The following is a 25,639-nucleotide window of genomic DNA, read 5'->3' on the forward strand; positions in this document are numbered from 1 at the left end:
TAACTTACATTTTTATAAAATTTTCACATGTATATCAACAAAATACAGTAAATGATACAAAAATAAACATAACAATAGTAATAACACTAACAATCTATTCAAAGCTAGTTTTAATCACCTGTTAGGACCCAGCCTCTCAATAACTGACTCTTCTAAAGAAATTTGGTCCTCATGTTTAAGTCCTTCAGAAGAAAATAGATAATATACCATTTAAGAATAAGCAGAATGTATTGCGAGCAGCCTAAATGGTTTTGTTTAAGTGTTACCTTCCTCAGAGTCATCCTCTGTTTGGATGTTGTTCAGCACTTGCTGGTCTTCACAGGCCTGACCATTAACGTTAAAAGAACATAAATTGTAATACATAGTAAGCAAAAAACATAAAACAAACACAAAAAAACCAACACCATTAATAAATGGATTTAATTTCCATTTTAAATCTCAATCTGAGTTAATGAAAATCTAATCAACTTATCTGCATATTAGTTGCAAAATAATTAAGAACTGTAATTGTCTACACTATATACGGAATATAGAAGCTCAACTTACGTGCATTCTTATTTCTCCAGCACCATGGAGAATCAGTACACTTAACACCAAGGTTTCTACAAATAAAGATCTGACATTCTGCCTACATATTCTTGTCATCTATAAACAAAGGCTCTCCAACATTACAGATTCATTCAGACCACAATAATTGGATTTGGACAAGATTTACTGCTCGGTTTCAAGATAACCACAATGAATCAAAGTATGGTAAATGAAGACAAACGCTTGCTTACCATGACATTTACCGTGATTTCTTGCTCTCCGCTTCCTACTCCCGACAGACACTGCATAATCTCATTAAGAGATAGATGAGGCTAAGGCTGTTTCAGACATGTCATGGCTGCCACATATACTAGTATGACAATGCCATTCACAAAAATTCAACACTACAAAACAACTGCAAAAACATACTGTATGCATGGAGCCTCTTATAATCAAGCTTTTTCTGTGAACTACATGAAGCTTTTCGCACCAAATCAGTTTATTTTTTTAAATAATAATAAAAAAGCTAAAAACCTTTGATTAACTATTTTTTTAAGTTGGACAAGATATTTTGATCCCATGTTTTGTAAAAGAGCACTAGGTGCAGATTGAACAGATTCAATTTATTTTAAAGATCATGAATGACACATTAAAACAAGACAAGATTTGGACCAACTCCACATTTATTTATGGAAAAATGATGGAACAAAGTCTCTAATAGAGGCGCTGTGGCTTTCCCATGGTGCTCTTGATGTAGAGAGCTCTGACGTTCTGCCAGTTCTTCTTCAGTAGAGACACCAGGAAGTTCACAGCCAGGTGAATGTTGTAGACCAGCTCTTCCTCAGTCATCCTGACATGACCAACTCCCACAGCCAGACACAGAACCTGAACAAGACAGATGACAGATATAAACTCAAGCCCAATTTTCCCAGTTGGATAAATACATCAGCATGTACAATGTAGGGGGGTAGTACGATCTAAAAAAAAAAAAATAATAATAATAATAGTTTATCAAGGCTGCATACATTTGATTGAAGATAAAAAACAATACTATGCATGTCCAAAATTCAAAATAAACAATTTATATTTCAGGGATGCACAATACAGACCCCATATTGATGATATCAGCCGACAAATGGTCATTTTTTTGTTATAGTTATTAATATGATAACAAAATTAGGTCAATATATCAAAGCCAATAGATTCGATTTACTTGAGTTGAGAGATGGGCACTGTTTGCCACGATTGGAATCACTTCGAAAAGGAAAATATAGTTCAGTAAAACATGTGCAGCACAAATCTGTCACATAGGCTTCATAACATTATAACACACCTGTAAAAGAACTGAGAATTCCTGTTTGCCAGTGTTTCATCACGACGAGCGCGTTGTGGCGAAAAGAGTGCATCTATGAAGTTTAGCCTTCATGACGAGCACAGTCAAGTTCGCTTGAGAATTGTGCCATTGTAAACTGTAATGTTTATTTTGTGAATATATATCCAATTAATCTAACATAGGATGCGTTAATTTGAGTTAATGAACAATGCAGAGTAACCTAAAGAGCTTTCGCTGATTGAAACAACCTGCTAGAAAAGTACTTCAGTTTACCAGTGCTCATTCTCTTCAGCTTCAGAGCATGCAATTTATTTTGTTCTCGAATCATTTTCATGAACAATACAGTTTGATAAAAATAACAGGTAATGTATTCCTGTGATGGCAAAGCTGAATTTTCAGCATCATTAATCCAGTCTTCAGTGTCACATGATCTATCAGAAATCATTCTAATATGCTGATTTGGTGCTCAAACTTTTCTGAACAATGTTAAAAATGGTGGTGCTGCTTCATGGAAACAGCACTTTTCCCCCCAGGATTCTTTGGCGAAAAGAAAGTTCCAAAGAACAGCTAAACTATCAATTGATCAATGTGGTAAAAAGCTTTAAAATAAAAGAAAAGAAAAGGCAGCCCACACTTTTGACCGCTAATGCATGCTGGCATAAAAAAAAGTGATACGATGTCATGAATAAACATACCTTCTTCATCTGGAATTTGATGGTGGATTTTACTTCATCCACCTTGGTGATCAGGTTCTCGTTATGGGTGAGCAGAGAAGGAAACTTTCCTGCCTTGTTAAGACCAGGTCCCAGGATACGAGGAATCTGCTTGATCAGAGATTCGGAGGCCAGGAAAGCGTCGTACTTTTTTGCTAAAAAGAACCACAAAATCAATATGTAGACTCAATACAGAACGAGCTATAGCACATGCACGTCTTCTCGCTAATGTGCTGTTGACCGCAAATCTTCAGAGCAAACTCACCCAGCTTCTTGACCATTTTCTTGTTCTTGTTAAGCTTTTTAAGAGCCTCGATGTCCATGTGTGGGAACTCTGCGGCTTTGGCTTCATCACAATGCTGCTGGTCACCAAGGACACACACAGAGAACTTGGGGCGTGGGGTAGTCTTCAGCCTACAAGGAGTGAGGGATTAGACTGACAGACAAAGCATAAGCATATCGGACCCCTTTCGACCCATGTGATGCAGATCAGAAGAGTCTTACCCATACCACCTGAGCTGGCATCAGGTGTTGATTGCACAGGCATTTAACAAAATGGTCGGCTTAGGTATGACTGCATGAAAGCAGTCACCTATAGCCTCCCCTCATGTTTTAAGACCCAGGGTAGGGGTCCGCCTGCTTCACCAACCCTGAGAATGGGTGGTTCAGACAGACTACCCGAGACTGTTCTCCAACGCCTGCCTTTAACTTGCCCGCTCATGCAATTTAATCAAGTGGATAACTAATCCATTAAAGAAAGTCAGAGATTTAAGGCAAATCAAAGGGCAAGCAGTGGGAAGGCTGGGTGATACAGTAAAGGTCCGAACCTGACGGTGCCTGAGAAACGCTTGTCCTTCTGGGGATCGTAGTTCTTCAAGCTGATCTGCAGTTCCACAGTCTCAAGAAACCTTAAATATAAAAGTCACTATAAATATCCCATATGCAAGTAACGGTCACATAGTGGTGTTAACTAAAATACAGTTTAGGCAGAGGCTTATTTCTACACATTATAGCAATAGGTTAAACAATTATTCCATTTAATTAATTGTAATCTATCTATATATCAAGTAATCCAACATCTGTTCACCAGAAGTTACCTTTCAAAAGCACTAGTTGCTTTGAAACAAATCCCTATCCCAATAGTGACAAGACATTACTACTGGATATAAACTTTACATTCCAACATGAATGAATTCCAACTGTTGTTGCTACCCATTATATCAGTAGTTGCCAACTTTACTCATTAGGTAGTACTACATACTTGGCTAACTAAGAACAATAACTTAGCTATAACCTCATGTTCAAGCTTTACTAGTACATGTATACGGTCATGAAGTATGATGAATAGGATACTAGCACCAATCTCAATTTCTCCACAATGTAAGTATTGAAACGCACTGTTCACCATTAAAATACTTGCTTCTTAAAAAAAATGAATGCGACATAAATAATCGAAAAAAGTTAAAAGTATAATGCGAATAGCCTGCACTACAACATTTTTTAGACGTCAGTGGCTAGGAAAAACAACATTGTCCGAGTCTTACTTTCTCCTCTTACGACGGGAACCAGACTGGACCTCCCGAACAGCCTCGTACAAAGTGTCTCTCGAGACCTTGCTGTTAAAAAATACAAAAATATGATTAATAGCATGACTACAGTTTACTTCCGAGTGTCACGAGCACATAATGTATCGATGACTGTGTTTGATGATTGACCAGTGAATACATCATTAACATACCTCCAAACAGTGTTTTAACACTTCAATATTTCAATATAAATCATGTTACCGATAAATAACAGCTGTCAAAATAATTATAATTTCAGATGAAGTTAAATAATCCGCAGATTAAACCGGATTGCATTGCAGATGGCCCGCTAAACAGCGTGGCATCTTTCAAGCTTGTTTGAGATTGTCAAGAAATGTTACAATGTCTGACTGGCTATGCTTGATGATATATTTGCTCATGTGCCCATTAAACAGTGAAACATAAATTAATGTGGAATTAAACACGTTATATATAAATATAGATGAATATTTCTCACGTGCCTCATTTTGCCGTGATGTCTCTCCTTTCACACGGAGCTCGGAAAAAGGAAGAATGAAGGGAAGTTGCGCTGAATATATGCGCCGCCAGATGTGAATAAAGGACTTCCGGAGCCGCCATGATTGTTGTGGCCACACCATAAGAGAAAACTTTACATTTCACAAACTATTATTTTGTAAAGTGTCAAATGAGTCTGTTCGCCATTTACAATAACAATAAATGTAACAAAATGAGTACGATGGAAACAAATATATATATATATATATATTTAATTTATAAACATATCACAATAATGTATCTTTAATCGTTCAAATGTCTCCAGTACAAAGCATTTAAATAATACAAATTAAGATTTAATTGAAAATATGAAGTTTTATAAATAATCTGAAAATTACATATGGAAATTAACCCATTGCAAATTTATATTTTTATCCCCCCCCCCCCCCCAAAAAAAAAAAAACTATACAGTATTATACATTTTTATTACATTTACAAAATCTATTTACAAAATAATACAATCAGATCAAAAGAAAGTCAAGTGCCATTTAACATGAGAATAGTATGTTTCAAAGAGAAATTCGTTTTAATGCAGCCTGCAATGATTTCTTGAGGAAGGTTTCATTGAAAGACAGGCAACTGGAAAGTGTATGGTGGCATGAAGAATTCACCTGGAATGAAAAAAAAAACCTTATTAATTAGCAGTTTTACTAGCTTTAAAAAAAATAACATGTAGATATTAATGTGATGTTTATTAGTTAATATCATATGCCTTAGTAATTTGTGTATGGAGAATAATTATGTTTCTTAGTATTAATAATGCCAAGGACCATCTAATTATACTGGTGTGGTTGAAGGCTATGGTCAGGTGTTTTTCAATTTCCATATTACAGTTATACTCACATGTGACTGATATTTGGTCAAGACACTCAGCAACATCTTGGCAAACTTCATAGATTTGCTAAAATGTGGAGACTGTTTGCAAAGCTGGTCGGTGAAGAGAGAGAAATCCTCTTCACTCAGATCAAGCTGTGAGCATTACAACAGAAACCATTAAGATAGGACAAAACCATCGTTTAAGATTCAAAAAAGATTTCTGAAGTACCTTTGAATCCAACAATGCATGGATGACTGATAACACACCCTCATCCCAGGACACTCCAAGTATTGTCCTAAGATTTGAATGCAAATTTCTATAGTTAGTAAAACTCTGTCAACCTGTTAAGTTACTCCAACATGGTATATTCCATCAATTTCTTTCTGACAGTTAAATTGTTCAGACTGACCGAAATACAAGAAGCCTGTGATGTGGCTCAAGGCAGTCCACTACCAGTCTACAGAGTAACTCTGCCTGGGCGCTTCCTAAAAAAAAACATACAATTGGGTTAAATGAAAAAGGTCTAAAACAAACAAAATGCATGCTAACTTTGATATGCAGGTAAAAAAAAACAATACAAAATCATACCAGTTTGTCCCTTCCGTAAAATTGGCTCTATCAGCGCCTGGCAGGTCGGTCTGGGGTAACGAGTGCAAAGAGACGTTACAACTGATACCAAACAACGAGAGGCAGCTTCTGCAAGGGACACAATCTGAGACAGAGAAATACATAAATATAAGTGTGACTAAGCTTTTATTCTGGCAATTATCAAATATAAAATAAAAGTATTTAAATCATAACACCTACAAATTATATTAAAGTATTTCTGTACGAATCATAAAAGGAAACAAACCAAGTTTTGGGGGTAAGATTTTTACGATATTTAAGATTTTTTAAGATTTTTAGATCTTACTGGTTATTTTTTTATTTTTTTTACCAATGCTGTATTCGTGTGTATATTAGGGCTGTGCCATATCATACCGTCCACGATAATACCGGTATAAAATTTTACATGATAAAAAATTGTCATATCGCGATATTGATGATATGATGACGTATGGCGTATTTACGTTACTTAGCGCGTGCACAACACAGCAGCATGTAAGCCTCCGGATCAGATCAAGATTTAGTTCCTAAAAAGGGCGCTACTTCAATAGTATGGAAGTTGTTTGAGTACAAGAGGTCAGATCTCCAACAACACAATTTATTTATTTATTTTTTTGTCAAATATGCATGAAAACTCGTTTCACCACTTCCCTACTAGCGTACATTTTGCATTCGCCTAATCTTCCTTCAGAGTTTCCGCAGTTCGGGTACAACAGTCAACACGATTAAACTCTTTCTAAGATGATTCAATGTTACTATTATTATATTTGTAAATAAAAGGTCTATGGTTTCGCATAACACAACTTTATCTTGCTGGACTTTATTGCTGTAACGTTAAATCATCATGTTACTTTCTACCGGCCGGGTGTCTGTTAGACTAGAGCAAAACACTAGAGTCAGAGCACTGTTGTTCATCACGCGCACAGTAACTGAAATGTAAAACTGTTAAAAGAAAGGACTCGATAAACGATTGCACAGCTAGATGCTGTATATTATACACGACGCTACGCATCAATATTTATTTACTTTGTGCTTTGAACTGTTCAGTGCGGAGTATTCGACGCGCTGCGCGTGCGCGCTGTGACTCCGTGTTGCTTCAAGCGCATCATTCAGCGCTCGGGATGCGCATAAGCGCTGTGCGATATATTGGAGCCTTTCATATCATAATACTTTTGCGCAATAAAAGATTATTAATAGCCTTTGTTCTGTCCTATCGATCATATGTTGCTGCCTCATTAAACAGCTGTGCTATACATTTTAAACATGCCTCAATTTTATAGTAGACTATGCTATATAATAATTAATCCTTTTGATTTGTTACCTTGTTTTTTTTTCATGAATGTACAATACAAAGAGCAATGTGTAAAGTTTTACCAGATTTAGTGTTACAATTGTCTCTTATTTATTCCCCACTAAATGTTTTTTTCCCTAAATGTTCCAATTTTATACAATTATTGTATAAATTAGGTATTGTATACCTCATTTGATGCTAATCCAAAAACTATGCAGGCAGACTATTAGACTATTATTTTTGTACTTCAAAGTTTAGGTAAATTTTATTAGGTGACAATATTGTGCAGGCTTCTGAAGTTATTGTTAATATTGTTAATGTATTACTGTAGTTATTGTTAAAATAAAATGATAAGGAGTTATGTTATACTTTTTTTTTTTTGCACTAATGCTGCTGCCAGCCAGCTGCAATCACCAATAAAACATTGTTTCATATATATTTTTTCTATATCGTGATAAATATCATTATCGCAAATATTCTTGAAATATCGTGATATAATTTTTAGGCTATATCGCCCACCCCTAGTGTATATATTACTCATTTATTGATGTTCCGAGGCTCAATATTATGATTGAAATCATTGTAAGATCTTTTACCTATGGCAAATGAAGGTACTGACCTTGTCGAGCAGCAGGTGTGTGATCACAGCAGAAGCAGTGCTGTGACTGAGGTCTGGAGAAAGCTCCAACAGGCAGCTACAGAACTGAGGTAAACTCTGTTCAGATGCTTCAGACAAACCCAGCAGTGAACACAATACCTCCACCTGTGATCAGATACAACTCATTTATACTAATGCATTTATGGAGGAACAAATCCAAAAAGTACTTCATTTTCAACGGAAACACCACAAACCTCATTGGAGTCGCATTCATGAAATACTTTCAGAGCGGACAGAGAGCTCTCATCCCACTGTGAAGAAAATAATTTAAATTATATAAATGGGATGATTTATAGCAGTTAAATTTGCAAAAAAACAAAAAAACAAAAAAAAAAAATCTTACCACTGACTCTGGATCCAGTAATTCTTTAATCACAGGAATGGCAGCCTATAAAATGGAATGTAAAATGATAAAAATTCACCCATTAATTCAAGAACATGAATACATAATTAATTTTTTTCATGCATGAGCAGATTATGGTAACACTTCACAATAAGGATTCATTTAGTGACCTAAAAATGAACAGCATTTATTAATATTAGTTAATATTTATTTTTCAACAATTACTAAAACATTTTAAGGTTGTATGTTGTATCTATTAACTTTAGTTAATGCACTTTGAACTAACATGAACATTCATACTGTAACAACATATTGCTCATTGTTAGTTCATGTTAGTTGATGGATTAACTGAAATTAGATTTTACTAAGGTATTAAATATCCATTTAACTGCACTTCACTTTACCTTCATGTTGTCTGGCAGGTTTTTTGAAGACCCCAACAGATCAGAATGAGCCTGTGATCCAGAGGCAGCACTCTGGTTCTGCTGTGTTGTTGTCATTTTTTGTTTCTCCTCTTCAGTCAAGCTCTCATCTTTACTTGGAGAGTAATCCACCTTTACCCTTTTACTTTGATGCTTTTCCAGGGCATTTCCATCATGATCCATGTTGTCACTTTTCCTTTTTTTCATGGACATGTCGGTCTCTTTACCCTCTGTTTTAAGCCCCTCAAAACAAGAGGCCCATCTTCCCTTTGCATTAGCATTCCTGAATCTCGCACAGAGACTCTCTAGTGTCTCTGTGCAGTCTGAGGTGAGGAGGGTCCCTTCCCTAGTGCCCTCAATATCTCTTCGAAGCTGCTTGATTAAGGCATAAGCCCACTGATTTTCCCTGTCATCCCGAGTCAGACAGTGAAGGAGATGGAGAACACGGTCTTTAGGAAGTCCGGGGTGAATCAGATGGAGAAAGCAAAGCAGATTTCGCTGAAAGCCTTCAGAAAACAAGCACACCAAAGGTCTCCTGTAAAACAAACAAAACTCTTGTTGACAAGTGCAAATGTAGGTATTTGTGCACATTTTTTTTTTATAAGTTAACCTTTTTTTGATAGGTATTTATTTACAGAAAGTGGAAAACCACGTTATTTTCTGATCATTTATGACAGCATAACACTCAGACAGTTTACTCTGCTTACAGAACCAGTGCGTCCTCGCGCACAGATGCTTCCTCCTGGCACAAAGTCTCTAAAAACGGAGTAAGGGTGAAATCTGGATCACATCTGCGCTGTTTATTGAAAACTGTCAGCGCATTATTCGCCCCGGTTACTCCTAGATGCAGAGCGTGAATCAATAACCGGGACCGTCCGTCAAAACGCCGCATTAGAGCTTTCCGATCCATCACTAGATCTGATCAACGACGAAGCTTGCTAAGTTACTATCATTTTTAAAACTAAAATCGTAGCGGTCCCAGATACAGCAGAAACATGATACAAACTAGTGTGAAATGTTTCGAATGAGTTTTTTCTGTGGCTCTAAACAAGCACTCATTGCACACAGGCGACATCCGCAGGTTTGGAGGTGAATTACAAAAAAAAAAGAAAAAAAAATCCTAGCTCGCGACATTCTGAAAGAAAAACTGATACCTTGAATTAACCGTTTAAAAACGGAATTGTTAAAATACAGGTTAAAACCATTAAATGAATCCTCCACCTTCCTCAATTAATTTGTTGCTACATGACTGGCAGCTCACACACAAAAAAGGAGAGGATCAAGTAAGTGAGGCAAACAGTGGAACAATTTTTTATTTTCACTTTTCTTTGAATGAATACAAACATGTACTAAAAGTCATAAAATATGACATCAAGACTTGGTATGACCTGTTAACACTGCTGAACAGTACATCAAAAGCCTGCTGACAGGTTGCACACTTAGTGTTTGAAAGAATACTGGCAATAATATAAACTAGGAAGTACACAATATTAAAATCTGATTTCATACAAAAGGTATCAAACAAAGAGGGTGCAGAAATCTGGAAGCAGCACAGATTAAGTATTAGATCAACAAGTGAAAAAGCTAGCTGAAATAAGTGACCATGCGTTTGATTTTAACTTTTTTCCTCAACTTTTTTTTACCATAGTCCCTTCCCCAACTAAACCTGAAGATGCAGACTCAATGTGAGATCTGAGCATTCAAACCTTTTCACCAACCTCCTTAAACTTAAGGCAAAAGACCTCACACTCATACAGAAACACACATACTAAGTCTACATGGCTAAACAATTAGCCAAACATGTAGGGGTAGCTAAAGAGAAACCAACCCTAAAAGGGACAATTACGTTTCAGTGCAGAAGATAAGCAGAGCTCACTCAAGGCTGAGCCAACATATACATGACTCCAGAAGGTCCTTAGTCATCAAGAAAATCCAGAAAGTCATCATCGTCTTCATCCAACAGAGTTAGGGCAAAAATGTAGCTCCAAATTTGGAGGCCATCAATCCCCAAATCCTCCAACATATCAGCTGTGTCCTAAAAACAGATTAAATTGATGAAAACTGATAGCATGGCAAGACATCATAGCAGACATTTTTCCATTAAAAAAAAAAAAAAGACGATTACCCTGTGTGTCGAGCGCCTGCGACGGTGTATGTGATTAGGCGGCATGTCATGACTGTAGATGCACTCCGTTTTAAAGGGGCAGCATCCGTGACGCATGAAGAAAGTGCACTTTAATTTGCTAGAGAAACAATTCCACAATCAATATTAAGGGTCAATTTAACCATTACAGAAGACTTGACAGCATGAATGTGAACCAGTCTAACCTGCTTCTTTCTTTAAAAGAGGCTATCAACGATGCCTTTTCCTCCTCATCACAGACCCAGTGCTTGCTGGGAACGTAAAAGGAGGATTTCACTCGGCATTGTGGGCAGCCCCTGTTAAAAAGAAAAAAAAGAAAATACTTAGTTAATCTAAACATTCATAAAAGAAAAAGGGAGAAGGGAGTGAGACTAAACTAACTTGATGACATCCTCCTGGAAGTCCTTCGTTTTTCTCCAGGTAACGATGCAGCTGATGCAGAAAGCATGATTGCAGTTGGGTAGGATGCCATAACGCCGTTCCTGAGCGGTGGTCTTCTCAGAAATCTTGTCCATGCAGATGCCACAAGCCACATCCCCTGAATGTCGTTGCTCCGTTGACACTCCAGCACCACCCTGATCTGGTCTCTCTGGCAAACTTGAACTGGTCACCTATAATCCAATAACACTTCATTAAACCCAGACTGATGAAACCCAAAAAAGCATCGGCTTTGTAACCAGTGTTTTAGATTTAGATGTGATTACTTCTTGGACTTCAGTAGGTGCGGCACCAGAAACGAAGGCAGCTGAGGCATTATGTGAAGTGGAGTGCGTAGCACCGCTTTGTTGCTGAGGTCTCAATGCCCCTGTAGAGGACAACATAATTAAAACAATACAAGGAAAATGTGATGTGCAATTTCAAAGAAAAAAAACTGGATAAACAGTAATACCCTGCCGGTGAGATACATCCTCCACTGCCCCGAACTCTTCCTCCTCAGCAATTCCTGTGGTCAAGCGTTCAAAATTCTGCTGCAGCACACTCATACTTGTGACCAGGGGCTCAGAACCCCTCCGATTCAGGCTGTGAGCTCCTTGAGGAGGAAGAAAGGGCTCAGATCCCCGCCGGTAAGGCAGAGAACGGCCTGCGAGCGCAGAGGGGAAAACGGCAGGAGCTGAACCACGTCTGTTGGTCCCTGAAGAGCCCTCACCCCCTTGCGGGACATGGAGATACCTGCAGTTTGAAGGATGAAACTCTTGGATCCTGCTGTTCTTATACAGTATTTGAAAAAAAGGGCAGCTGAGTGAGTGCTTACCTGCATCGATCACCATACCAGCAGCCACCTTTCTGGAAGTACCTACAATGAACCTGGAATGACGGTGCTGCAGGAAACTCGTGGAGATAGTAACAGCTCGGACCATAGCGACACGATCCATTTATGAACTGCCTGCAAAACACAACATTTGTTGACAACTGCAGCACACAGGTTTCACAAATGATCGAAAAGCAGCAGCATTTAATTAAAAAAAGCAAAAAGGGGAAACAATGGAGTCGTTTTGAGCCCTCGATCGTTCGTGTTGTTATTGACCACGGCACTAAACGTAAACTCAAACTGTTGGTCTTTACACGTTCAGTAACTTTAATCTTACAACGGTCTTTTTCCTTCTACTTTACGTGTTAGGACAAAAGTATATTGTAATAGTTTGTTGTAACAGAACTACTCTCTCTACTAGGAGTTTGAAACTGCTCGCTGCCTTAACCGGATGTAAACATCAGCGCCGAGAAACGTTAAAGCAGGAAAAGTCACTCTTTCAAACAGATGATCGGAGCTAAAAACGAACTTTTCATCCAATCTAAACCACAAAACTACCTGCAAACTTCTCTTTCGACATTTGAGCTGTTTTTTCTCGAATGTCTATAAGGTATGCGATACCGATCCATTTTTAAAGCCTACAAAAACTGATTTATTCAGTTGTCTGAGCGAGTAAACGGATAGAAGAGTTGGCGAGAGTGAAGCGCAGGAGACCCACGTCACGCAGAACGCGCGCTGGCCAACCAGGGACGTCCGTGTCTTCTCTATACAAACAAACAAAAAAAAAAACTTCCACTTCGCCAGCTGACATCTAAACAAATGACACTTGATCGCAGAATTAATTTAAATTTAAATTAACACTGCATTTTTTCTTGATATGTTTTTTATCCTAATTGTTTGCTTAGAGGCACTGATCTGCACACTAGTGCAAATACTTGGGGCTGGTGAACATACCCACCTGCAAACTGCACTGTTGTTTCCTGAACCCTTGGGTGATTGTGCGTCGCTTTCCATCTTGCGCCTGTCCCTCTTTGTCTGATGAATAGCTAATGACATACACACTTTTATAATTGTTGGGAGGGGCCTCCCATTTGGACGTGATGGACAGGGACGCATCTCAAACGTGATGCTTGGTGATGGTCCAAATCAATTCCAGTAAATTCGTGTTTTAAACAGCAAGGGTTCAGAAAGTCAATTTAGTGACATCACGCACGAGATACTTTTTTAAAAATAAACTTTTATTATGGTTAATACAAATTTTATATAGCTAATAAATAATTCTATATATCTGAGCTCTGATAAGTCGGTTCTCAATTCAATATCACTCGAGTACCGCAAGGACCGCTTCAGTCCGAATCATTCAGAGTGAGACCACTATTCAGTATTCCAAACTAGTTTAAGTGGTTGAATCGATTCATTAAAAAAAAAAAAAAAAAAAAAAAAACGATTCGTTACTATGACTTGCAGTAGGCCCATATACGTAAAGTAAATTGTTAAATATAAGTACCGAATAAAATGGGATTTGGTCTCTAATTAAAGGATTATTCATTGACACGAATTGTTTCTTATTAAAATGTTTAATAATTATTCACACATTTTAAATAGTTTGCTAAACCATAAATTAAAGATTAAACATTAATATTTGATTATTATGACTGCAAAACGCTAGTGAAATATTGGTATATCTAAAGCTTTTCATAAATCACAAGAAACTTAGTGATGTCAGGAATTGTTTTACTTTGATCCAAAATAATATTTCACAAACAATACCACTTGTAGCCTACATTATGTCTGATCTTGTTAATGAAGCAAGAAATTTCTGAGCCAGGTCAGACCAGAAAGGTAGAAAGATATTGGCCGATGTCTGGAGTGAAACTGGGTGGCAAAATGCATTTTAAAAATAAGAAGGAAGAAAAAAAATGTTTCATATTTTTGTGCTCTAGTTTCACAGTAACATGTTTCTACATGACCATATATCTCTGACATCAAGTTCTATCTTCAATAAACAGATCAGAAAAGCAAATATCAGCCATAAGATAACATTTCAAATATTTCCGAGATACTCCTGGATGTGAAACGGCAGATGTGTTGCACATCATATTACTTCCATATTAATGTTAATTTAACATTAAAACTGCTTTTTTAACTTCCAAATTATTATATTCCAAATTATAGTATAAAACACAAGTTTTCCTCAAACTGACTCAATAAACATAACCATCAAGACATGATCATCAACTTAATTAATGCGACTGATTTAGAGAATGAATTAAAGTTGAGTACTATAAACCAATTTGACCATAATGTTCTAGACCTTAATGTAACCACATCCTGCTTGTTTGTTTTCAATCACACAATATATAATCATAAACATTTTCAATCAACATACTAATGGAAGACCTAATTTAATATAACTGTGTATCAAGGAGAAATTAAACATAATTGAAGTCGTGTCTCAATTCGGTAAATAAGACCAGAATATGAAATACGACCGTTACTGGACAGTATGCAAAAATATAAGTACCATTAAGGTACCAGTGCTTAACAAAGGGATCAGCACTTATATATAATTATTATGATGAACAAAGTGAAAAAACATTTCCTTCCATATAACCGAAATGATCACACTTTTGCATGTTTATCCCAAAGAATTAAAGTGAATTAATAAACATAGATTTGTCTTCAGTTTTCAATACCAATATATATTTGTAGCAGCTGACGCTGAAAACAACATCCTCAAGAAAGTAACATAATTCCAAAATAATATACCTGACTGCTGTACCTGACTTCTGTACAGATGTGTGGAGTACCTTTTACTTTAGTAAAAGCGCCTAATCAAACAGAATCAGGTGGACAAGGACAATCACAAAAATAAAAGCCCGACTAAGTTAAACACATACAGTAAGTGGCATTTCAAGGGCTTGACTGCACTCTGATCTCCTTAAAGAAACATCCTAGATATTACTTAAATGTACTTGCAAAACTAAAACCATAATGTGTTAGCCTCATTGAGCACATGAAGAATAACATGAAGCTAGTAGAAGTAGTAAACAATGACTAGATGTTCTGCATCCTGTATAGGCCTATAAGAACAGATTTGAGTTTAAATAAAAAAAAAACACTCCACAAAATCAGAGAAAATGTCAGTATTCAAAGTCAATATTTGTAAAAGTCCTTTACAAAAATTCATTTTAAAAAAACAATGGCACCGCAGCGCCATAAAGGTGTGTGCACTCTCCATTCAGGAGGGAAGTTGAAGAGCATTCTGTAGTAAGGTCCTTGAGTCTGTAAGCTCAGTACATGTCTTTATAGATCTCCTGTAAAAGCGGGTGAAGGGACGTCTCAGATTCAGTCTTTTTGATCATCTGAACCAGCTGGGCGTTCTCTGTGACCAACTGTCGGAGGTCGGCCATCTTCTGGAGCAGTTTGGGGAAGAGATGAGAAGAGTCAGGGTGGTGCACCTGAAGATGTTGGTCCAGAGCTTGAAGGACACCATCCTGAATCTGTTCAACCTGCTTCACGTTCATCAGCCCAGGACGATCTAGAGCAAAGAAAGACCCCTTTTAGCCATCATTTTCTCCATTAGCTATTTTTACCCTGTTATGATAAACAAGTGTTTGTTTATCTCTTTGTTGTGTTTTCATTTGCCAGACATTACCCCATAACAAATACAGATGTGGATGTAAATTGTATAAATAACAACAAAGGACATAAGAAAACATGCTGGTCAATCAAACAGCATGGCCTTACCTCCGCACAGTATGATGGCTGCCACAAACAGAGCCAGGTCACTGTCATCCAGCTCCAGGGCATTGAATTTCACCGCAAACTCAAACTTGGGCTCCATGATCTCACTGAAAGGTTTGCGTAGACTACGCAGGAACTCTCTCGTCACGAAGCCCTTCCCATTGGCCACCAGCAGCCCGTCTTTGTTCATGAGAGATGGGAGCATTGCAAATATGGACTCGTGGACTCCATATTTTAAAAGTGTTACCTGAAAGAGTACCAGAGTTAACTAACCAGAAACAGTTACCTGAAAGGATGTGAGACGAATTTAGTGGAAGAGTATGCATTAATACTTAATATTAAGGTACAATATGTAACTATTGTTTAAAATAACCAAAATTTCAATACATCAGTTCTTCTTCAAAAACCTTCTTCTGTGTATTTGTCTTACCCTGATTCACTATGGTATTTGTTTCCAATAAATAGATTTTTTTTTGTGTCGTCACAATATCAACATTGACCTCCACAAATAGATTTCAGTGCTTCCCATTCATTAACTAGATTGTGGCGGCCCAAAACATATTTAAACTTCTAATAATAACATAAACCGTCTTTAATGTTGCGTTTTACGGCTATTGATGGTTCTCACCTGATCATTTAGGAAGAGATCCACAAAGCCAGGGATGTTTTTGGCAAACTCTGTTAGCTCTCGCACAGTTTCCACTGTGGTGCACTGGCAGCGGTAAAAGACATGGACCCCAATCTCTTTGTTGGGTGGTGCTCCATTAAGCTGATTCCAGACCAGCCCGTTTTCTGCCTGCCACAGCGAGTCCATATCATGGATCACGAAAGGCTGGAGATGAAATGAGAACACAATTAAAAAGAACTAAAATGCCTTTTGTGTAAAATACAAAACAAATAACAATAATACTTCAAAAACAACAATAACATCTAAATAATATTGAATTTTTATATACTAAAATAAAATGAGAACATTGGTGGCATCTTACTAAAAGCTGAGTGCATACCGTTGTGCAGCTCGTCTTGCCCGTGAGGATGCTTCGTGCTTTTTTCTTGGTCATGTTGAGGTTTTTCAGGTAGGCGGTGTTGACGTGCTTAGCCAGTGTTTTGAGGTCAGCCCCACTAGAGCTTTTCAGGTTCTCCCCGGCGAGGAGCCCTGCCACCAGCTTCTTCTTCTCTGCCTCTGGCATACGTCCGTACCTGATTGCTGAGACAAAGAAACAAAAACAAGCTCAGCATATATTCAAAAAGCAATTTATGTACACCAAAAAAGTAACTGCTGAGCATGACTATCAATAAGAAGTTTGCACTTTTTAAGTGAATGTAAAAAGAGCAGCATGTAGGCTTCTCACCATCGTGGGACATGCCCAATGCCAGGCACTTCTGGAAGCGACAGTACTGGCATTTGTTCCGGCTCTTTTTCAGGACTTTACAGGCACGCTCACAGCGCTCATACTCCAGCTTCATACGAATGGTGCGTCTGAAAAAACCCTTAAAAAAAAAAAAAGATGACTCACTGAAAAACAGCAAGGCACACATGTGCTTGAATTGCTGAATTATTTCACTATGGAAATGCAACTGAGCATTAGGAAGCCCAGTGAGTAAAGGTAAAGAAACAGAGTGGTTTTATTAAAGGGTAACTGACCCCATGATCAGAGCCTGACTCCACCCACTGGCAATATTTGAAAAATGCCGAAAAAGTGGGCAGACCCCAGCGGAGATAGAGGGGATGAAATCGTTGATCGTTTTCAATACTCGCAATTCCAACTCCTGACTCGCTACAGTGGTTTTGAGGAAACAAGCTGGTTTTTATACTGCCAAGAGCGTAGCTTGTACCAAGAGCGTGGTGAGCTGAAACATGCTTACGTCACGAAGAACCGCTAACATCCAATAGGAAAATTCAACTACAGTAGCCACCGTTCAACCTGAAGAGGGCAGCACTAAGACGTTTTTACACCATATATTGTAGAAATAAAACACTTTATACACTAATGTCAAAAAAGTTACTCGAATCAATGACTGGTATTAATAAAGAGCCATTCTTACAGTTCATTAACTAACTAAAAAAAGTTGGTTTAGGGTTAATCTAAAAAAAAGTAAGATTTTGTTTGTGCGCAGTACCAAACTTTTTCACTGGATGACAACCAGAGTCCATTACTGCCCAATAAGGGCACCTCCATTTCCATATGTGTTTAGAGTGAACCATTATTTCCACAATTTTCATAGAATTTATGAAGTAGGCATCCTATTTAGAAGTAGTATGGGAAGTTTGGCAGATTTTGATATGAATTCAACCTCTAAGAAACACATTATAGGCCTGTATGATGAGTGGGTCCCACACCCTTGAATAATGAGGAGCTAAGTTTGTAGTCTCTTCACTTTTCAATGAAATGTGACTTCCTGCTTATGACGCAAATTGACGCATAATAACCAGAAAGTAAAACACTAAGATCCTTATTTGTCCCACCTCAGGAGAAAATAAGGGAATAAACCATGACCATTCAAAAATATGAATGGGTTTCTAAAGATACAAAGTTTAATGCAAATGGGTGAAGTGTCCCTTTAAAGTATATTACAAACTTTTCATTTAGACCCTAAAAAATCAAATTAACTTGAAAATGGCATTATATGACCCCTTTAAAGATGCTGAAAGAGATTTTAGACTTTAATTAGAAGGCTCATCCCATGAAACCCACACCCTGCCTCCCTCTAAGAAGTTATGTCAGTGAAATCACATCATACAGACTGTATTTCTGAATGGTTAAAAAAAAAATGTATTGGCTGTTTACAGAAACTGGGGCTGTCACAGAGACAGGTGTTATTTCTCAGGATATCTATTTCAGTAATATATGTCAGGTAGTAGGCCTATCGCTTACGGTAAGTTTTCTGTTGGTTTATAATAGATAATGGTCTATTTTAGGCCATAAATGCTCCCACGGTTTGTGAAAAACCTTGACTGCAGTAGTTGCAAAATTTCAGGAAAATTACCTTGCAGCCTTCACAAGCATGAACTCCATAATGAAATCCCGAGGCTTTATCTCCACATATGCGGCACTCAACGTTCAGGCCCAAACTACTGGGGTCATCTCGACCAAGCCGTAACTGGTCTGACAACGAGAGAGAGGGTGTCTGTAATGGATCTATAAAAGTGAGAGAGAAACAGAGAGAAACTACTTAAAGCATCTCTTATGAGAGCACTACAAAAGTATATGTTTTATGAAGAAAACAAAGCAAACTATAAAACATTAACTAACTATTCATTATTGTATAATCTGCCATAAATCAGTCAAATTGTCTATTGAAATGCAAGAAAGAAAACTCTAACAACAACAATAATACAATTTATTTAAACCATTTAAACCATATATTTTTTGTCCATGGTTTCATTTAGTAAATCTGTTTTTGCAGCGCTTCCCACAAAAATAAAAGGACATAAGTTTAAATGTTCATTTGATCACCACCGTTTTTGATAATATATTTAGATTAAATCATAAAAAGAAAATAATTTTCTGAATAAAATACATTTCATGGGACTATATTATTCTTAAACATTTTAATAAATTATTATTAATCTAATTCATTATCAATTATTTAACTTAATTGATTAGACATGTTTTACTGAAATTTGAATAAACAAAACTAACAAATGGTTTCAAGTTTGTTAAAAGCATTTGTTCAACCAATTTAACAGATGATAATAATAATATTAATAACCATAATTTAATAATAACGTTTATTTATTTAATAATTGATTATTTAATACTGGAAATCATTATATATTCTGAGATGTTATCATACTGTGAAAATCTCCTATAATTACAACCCTATACAGGAGAGTTCCCCACCCCACTCCCGCTGTTAAAAAAGTAACGCAGTAACTTTTACTCCGAGTAAATTTCAAATGAGCTACATTTTACTTGTACTTAAGTAAAATTTCATTAAAGTGCTAGTACTTTTACACGAGTAGAATATTTTATTACTGTTTCCACCACTGCAGGGCAATAAAATTAAGAAGTTACAAATCGGCCAGGAAGAGGACGCGTGTCTATATTATTGTCTTAATGCACGATAGTTTGAGTGGCCAAAGACTCTCCAAGGATCACAGCTGGAGAATTGCAGAGCAGCATACTTAAGTCTTGGGGTCAGAAAGCCTCAAAAAAAGATCTAACAGCACCTACATCCCCACAAGTTGTTTTGGAGGGTATCCAGAAAAATCCTCTGCTCTCATCCAAAAACAAACACCAGCATATTCAGATGTCAGACACATGTTCTATGATCAGATGAAACTATAAAAAAGAGCTATTTGCAGAAAACCCACAAGATTACCTGTTACAGAAGTGTCACTATTCTGTTGAGGACTCTCCTGCAGAGTTCCGTCTCCATTCTGTAGATTCGCACCCCATGATCCCTTGCTGCCGGGCGAGAGCGCTAATCCTGTGGCATCTGACGTCTCGCTGCCTTCAACCTCCTCACCCGAAGCTGAGCCCGGCTCCTGTAGGTCTGACATCCCTTCACAGTCCAAGGATGCAGAATGACCCTCCTGAACTGCCTTCCATATTGATTCTTCAAGAATCGGGACAGACTTCAAATCTGTCCGTGGAGACGACTGGCCCTTCGTCACTCCATCTAATGGGCCATCACATTTCATTTCTGAGGTAGGTTGCTCAACCTGTTCCATGGTTCTCCCGTCTGGCTGCTAAATCTCATAACCATCCATCAAGTGACATTGCCTCTGCAAAGACAAAAGACAGGAAAAGGGAGGTAAATTATTGCAACAGTGCCTCAATACAACAACACCGTATCAGAATAAGACCATCACAGTTGGAGAAGTGACCTAGAGTGTAGTGCACATGCTCCAGAGATTGTGCAGGTGACCTGAATTTGACCTGAGATCCAATACTGCTAGTCTCATTTCCTGACTCCACCCAACCCCCATCACCTCTCTGCTGACTCAAAAATAAAATTAAAGACAAAAATGAATGACAGCATCAATATCAAGCACAGGAAGGCCTTATTGACACTGGAAGAGAAACCCAATTTATTTCTTAAAATCTGATTGCAGGGTCTGATATTTCAAAACATTAACTGCAAAAGTAGAGTTCTGGAAGTACACATTTTCACTGCATATGTATTAATTGTTAACAATAAACAAAACAAACAAACATACATGAGATCCACCAATCAGAAGCTGATGGTGACACACTACTGTTCCAAAGTTTGGGGTCAGTCTACACAAAAATATTAAGCAGAATCATAAAACGGTTAGTTCCAATCCTTGATTCTGATTGGTCAATAGCTGTGCTTTATTCATGATAAAACATGACTGTGACCGCTTCACCCAATGGTTCTATTTATCACTGCGCAACACTACAGTTCCTGTTGTTTTTTTATTTTAGCTTTCATGCATGTTACACACATTGGAACGTTATTGCTGTTCACGGTCAGGGACTATTTTTTTCTAGCGGAAGGAAGGCTTTTAGTGATTTTACTTCATGAAACTTGCACTAATACATTTTTTTTTTTTTTACTTTAATATTTTTATTGTGTGGTTACCATTTTTTATAAAAGCAATAAGGTACTCGAGACAAGTGCTGTATCGTGAATAAGTAACAGCTGAAGGGCGTTGTTAAGCACCATGCGAAGCAGAGTATAATAATAATAAATGTTCTATGCACCAAATCAGAATATTAGAATGATTTCCGAAGGATCATGTGACACTGAAGACTGAAAATTCAGATTTGCCATCACCATAAATCACATTTGAAATATTTAAACTGCAATTTCACAACATTGCTGTTTTTTAATGTGTTTTGGATCAAATACACAGCCGTAGTGACACATAAGACGCATTCAATAAAAATAAAAAAACAAATTAAAAACCTTACTGAGCCCAGAACTTTTGAATTGTAGCTTATATGATTATAACTACAATATTTGCAGCTTCAATGAGTAGTTCACACCCTCATAAAAGACTTGTAATTACCTTGAATTTAATTTAGTTCTTTCTTATTGCTTCAAATATAAGTTTTAATCTGTTATCTCAGTGTTGGTTGGTTCGGTTCATGTCATTGAGCTTTATTAAATCCCTATGAAAACAAATTCATGGGAAAATGCATAACCAAGGCCAGTGAAAAAGTGGGCAGTTACAGTTGCTGTTACTGTTTTAGGGCTGGCTCAAACCTTTTTATGAAAAGCTAATCCATAAACGTAGAAAAAAAGAAAGCAGCTTTTGTCTTAACTACCTGGCTTTTCATTCATTCACCACTTCCGAATACTTGACCTTTATCTTTTTGAAGCAGTCAGACCATGCAGTCGCAAACTGTACAGTCAGCAGTTACAGGTCTGTGGTATATTTAGTCTACATAGAGTGAGAGGTGATAAATCCATTATGAGAGACTACTAGGTTGTTTACTTAAAAAGATAAGATAACCTTGTGAAGAAAGCTCCTGTAGGAAGATGTTATGACAAATATATATAAAAAAAATGTGGTTGTTCAAAACTTATATAATCAAGAGACTGAATGAGAATGGTGTATCAATGGCGAAAGACCTATTTGCATGAGCAAACAGAATTAAAAAAAAAATCAGTCAATACAAAGGTCAAGAAATAATGCGTTGCTTCCGATTGACAGTGTACTCTACTTACCAAGTAATAAAATGTCTTAAAGGCGTAGTACACCTAAAAATGAAAGCCCTGTCATCATTTACTCAGCCTCATCTCCTGCTAAACTTTCTGGGGAACACACAAAGAGAAATTGGAGTTCAAACAACATTGAACCCCATTGACTTTCATAGTATGGACAAAAGAAACTCCCCACAGAAGAAAGTCAGTCATACAGGTTTGGAATGACATGAGGGACAACGCTATTCGACTTCGGGTAAATAAGGTCATGTCCATGTCTAGCACTCAGCAAGGCAGACAATGAGAACAGAAGTGAGGGTCATACAGAGGATGGAAACCACTACCAAACAGACTGTAATCCGTGGATTCTGACAAGAGGATTACGATGTGGACATCGATGTGACTAGCCCGAAACAAAGACAAAGTAATTTAGTAAGATCCCAGTTGGGTAACATGGGAAAGATGCACAGTAAATGAAGCGATCAGAAATGCTTTGAGCCAGTGTTCAGACTTGTCAGCATTCAACCTGTCGTTCTGGTTTTCAGCTTATCTGCATTGTACCAAGGTTGAAAACAAGTGGCGACCCACACAGAGGAACTAAATGAGTCAGTGTGCGGAGGATATGACAGACACACATACCAGCCTCTGGATCTCTCAATTGCTTTGCGTTTAAGGGAAGACACTACAAGCAAAACCAATGCACATTTTTTTCCCCCATGCACTGCTCAATTTTGAGATGTTGGACTAATTTGCTTCCATAACACGCCTTCTTTTAGACTATTGGAAAGAAAATATTTAAAATACACATTTAAGAGTTTATTTTATTACACTTCATGTATTTGCATATGTAGATTTTAATTCACTGAGCCAGTAGTCTCAACTTCAGTATACAAACCTTCAGTATTATTCCCATCTATATTCTGAAGGTTTTTTATCATTCACCTGATTTATACATCACTTTATTCCTAAAAATATGGTGAAAATGTTTTCCTTACTCCTTAGTGTTTTCCTTTCCTTACTGACATTTTCTGATTTTATGTATGGTAAAAAGAGGTAAAGTCCCCTATGTAAAAAAACATTATTATTCACAAAATTAAAGATGTATGGTGATATATATTAGGTTATGGAGTCTTGCCTTAAAAATAAAAGGTAGGAAAAAAAAAAAAACTCAAGGCACAACAAAATGCATTATGACAAGATGTACAAAACAACTGCTGACCATGACCAGACAGTTGATATTTACCAATATTGTAAAAACTTTAACTTTGCAATCAGAGTGAAAGTATGCAGTCTGTGTTCTGCGTAAGGTCACACTTCATACTTCTACAAAGAGCCTTTCAAATAGAAAAAAACAAAATTTTCACTTTTTCTAAGCAGTATAAATAATAAACACTTAACAATACAACAAGCTTCCTCAAAACTTACTTTAATCTCTTAAACGTGATGGTGTCAGTTTAATCCAGAAATCAGTACTGCAAGCAATTGCTAATGTTCCTATAATGATATGTAACTTGGTTAGTTTTAATTTGCCAGTCACCATTTTTTTAATATTTGCAAGCAAAAACGTTTTAGTTTAAAAAAACAAATATTTCAAATATATACAAACAACTTTTCTATGTTGCATGTGCTGACTAATCCATTCCTGGGCTTACTGTGTGTTAATAGTTAGCGGTTTAAATTTAATTTAAGTTATGAACAACGCTTAGCCGAGGCGGCAAAGCTTACATGTAATGCACGTGGAGAAATTAAAAATAATCAAGATACAATGAATTAGATGAAACCCACTGCTGATTAACCTTAACAAATGTGTGTTGACACAATCCAAAATAGCCATGCATCTAACGTTAGCCAGATAGAGCCTGACAGACACACCAAATCTGCCTTGCACAGAACAGACTACAACATACATTTATTAATATGGACCCGACACATATAGTTTACTAATAACGTTAATCAGATAAAGTACACACGAGACTTTACTTCAGAAAAACAGCGAGCTTTGGCTAACTAAGTTAGCTGTTTTGGTTTACCTTGTTGTTTACGGGCCAGGTTCGAAGTTTCCCAACGGTCGATCAAATATAAATAAACTCTTCTTACGTGAAGTTAAGTTGTTTTGAGACTCAAATGAGCCCATAGTCCGTCGGTTTACATCAGTTTTGTCATCACTGTGTCCCCGTGTCTACTATTCCACATGCTAGTCCGAGGTTAGCACTAGCTAGCTTAACGCTAACATGTTTTTTTTTTATTTTGTTGTAACGTTACACGCTTTCAAATTTCTCCAGGTCAAACAATTGCTACTATGAATAGGGCTAAGTTTAAAATAACAGGCGGTTCGTTTCATATCTTGTTATATCCATTTTTCTAAAATCAAATCAGAATACGGATGAAGCTATGACCATCGAGCTATATTCCTACACTTTTGCTCAATCTGGTCTAGGAACTCCATTCACTTTGATTACTCGGTTGTCAGGGATGACAGAAATAAATGAACTAGAAAAGATCCACGTGTATATAAAATTTACCTGCAGGGGTCGCTCCTCGGCCCAAAGTAGTCCACGATGTCACTCACTCACTAATCAATAAGGAGCAAAACATCGAACTCTTTTGACCACTGACATTTAGTACTCAAAATTCCACAGTATTCAAAATGTAATTTTATATATTTAATACGCGTAGAAAAATCCACTTGAGTGCAACATGTTCCTTTGACGTATGACCTAATGAGGTGATATTTGTTTGTCCAATGACAGCTCGATTATAAGAGGTTTAATAGTCAGGGGACTATGTTTTCCTTGGCATTACCGTCTATGGGTATTACAGGCGTTTATGTGGTTGACAGTTACGAAAAAGCATGGCGTGAAAGGTTCCAAATACAAGGTGGCTAGATTCAATAATAATTAATAACGCTCTATGAATCATAAATGTTATTTCCTGTGACTGTGCTCTCAACTACTGAAAAATTACTTATAATAAAAGTTGTTAAATGTTTATGCAGATTAATTAAATTTAGGCAGTATTTTATGAGTAAAATTAACAAATAAGTTCAATTCAATGTATTAATACGAT

At 37.0% G+C, this 25,639-nt stretch overlaps 4 protein-coding genes across 10 annotated transcripts; all 4 read right to left on the minus strand.

Annotated features, from left to right (window-relative positions):
• Positions 1-1,188: 1,188 nt before the first annotated feature.
• On the minus strand, positions 1,189-4,766 carry rpl10a (ribosomal protein L10a). Its single transcript, XM_039657934.2, has 6 exons — positions 4,622-4,766; positions 4,119-4,190; positions 3,402-3,482; positions 2,840-2,988; positions 2,557-2,729; positions 1,189-1,413 (listed from the first exon to the last, which is right to left on the minus strand). The coding sequence occupies exons 1-6, from the start codon at positions 4,624-4,626 to the stop codon at positions 1,243-1,245; spliced, it is 651 nt and encodes a 216-aa protein (XP_039513868.1). The 5' UTR covers positions 4,627-4,766; the 3' UTR covers positions 1,189-1,242.
• Positions 4,767-5,062: 296 nt separating this feature from the next.
• On the minus strand, positions 5,063-9,871 carry fance (FA complementation group E). Its single transcript, XM_039657773.2, has 10 exons — positions 9,521-9,871; positions 8,796-9,348; positions 8,392-8,436; positions 8,243-8,299; positions 8,010-8,153; positions 6,082-6,205; positions 5,903-5,978; positions 5,722-5,788; positions 5,520-5,645; positions 5,063-5,287 (listed from the first exon to the last, which is right to left on the minus strand). Exons 1-10 carry the CDS (start codon positions 9,721-9,723, stop codon positions 5,186-5,188), a joined length of 1,497 nt encoding a protein of 498 aa, XP_039513707.2. The 5' UTR covers positions 9,724-9,871; the 3' UTR covers positions 5,063-5,185.
• A 230-nt stretch (positions 9,872-10,101) lies between these two features.
• mkrn4 (makorin, ring finger protein, 4) lies at positions 10,102-13,322 on the minus strand. Of its 2 annotated transcripts, none has more exons than XM_039658103.2 (8): positions 13,164-13,322; positions 12,209-12,340; positions 11,846-12,126; positions 11,661-11,761; positions 11,338-11,567; positions 11,142-11,252; positions 10,939-11,056; positions 10,102-10,848 (listed from the first exon to the last, which is right to left on the minus strand). In XM_039658103.2, exons 1-8 carry the CDS (start codon positions 13,319-13,321, stop codon positions 10,729-10,731), a joined length of 1,251 nt encoding a protein of 416 aa, XP_039514037.2. In that variant the 5' UTR covers position 13,322; the 3' UTR covers positions 10,102-10,728. The 2 variants fall into 2 exon arrangements, with proteins under 2 accessions (XP_039514037.2, XP_039514038.2); XM_039658104.2 differs by lacking the exon at positions 13,164-13,322 and adding an exon at positions 12,764-13,129.
• A 600-nt stretch (positions 13,323-13,922) lies between these two features.
• On the minus strand, positions 13,923-25,243 carry ppardb (peroxisome proliferator-activated receptor delta b). 6 transcript variants are annotated; one of them, XM_039657998.2, is made up of 9 exons: positions 24,604-25,033; positions 20,787-20,898; positions 20,279-20,684; positions 18,941-19,092; positions 17,305-17,443; positions 16,960-17,159; positions 16,581-16,784; positions 15,956-16,199; positions 13,923-15,746 (listed from the first exon to the last, which is right to left on the minus strand). In XM_039657998.2, exons 3-9 carry the CDS (start codon positions 20,628-20,630, stop codon positions 15,499-15,501), a joined length of 1,539 nt encoding a protein of 512 aa, XP_039513932.2. In that variant the 5' UTR covers positions 20,631-20,684; positions 20,787-20,898; positions 24,604-25,033; the 3' UTR covers positions 13,923-15,498. The 6 variants fall into 6 exon arrangements, with proteins under 6 accessions (XP_039513932.2, XP_039513931.2, XP_088975752.1 ...); XM_039657997.2 differs by having other exon boundaries at positions 20,787-20,902; XM_089119626.1 differs by lacking the exon at positions 20,787-20,898 and adding an exon at positions 22,598-22,684.
• Positions 25,244-25,639: the final 396 nt, after the last annotated feature.

This window comes from Pimephales promelas, chromosome 14, assembly GCF_988280905.1.
Source record: "Pimephales promelas chromosome 14, fPimPro1.hap1.1, whole genome shotgun sequence".
NCBI classification, from domain to species: Eukaryota; Metazoa; Chordata; class Actinopteri; order Cypriniformes; family Leuciscidae; genus Pimephales; species Pimephales promelas.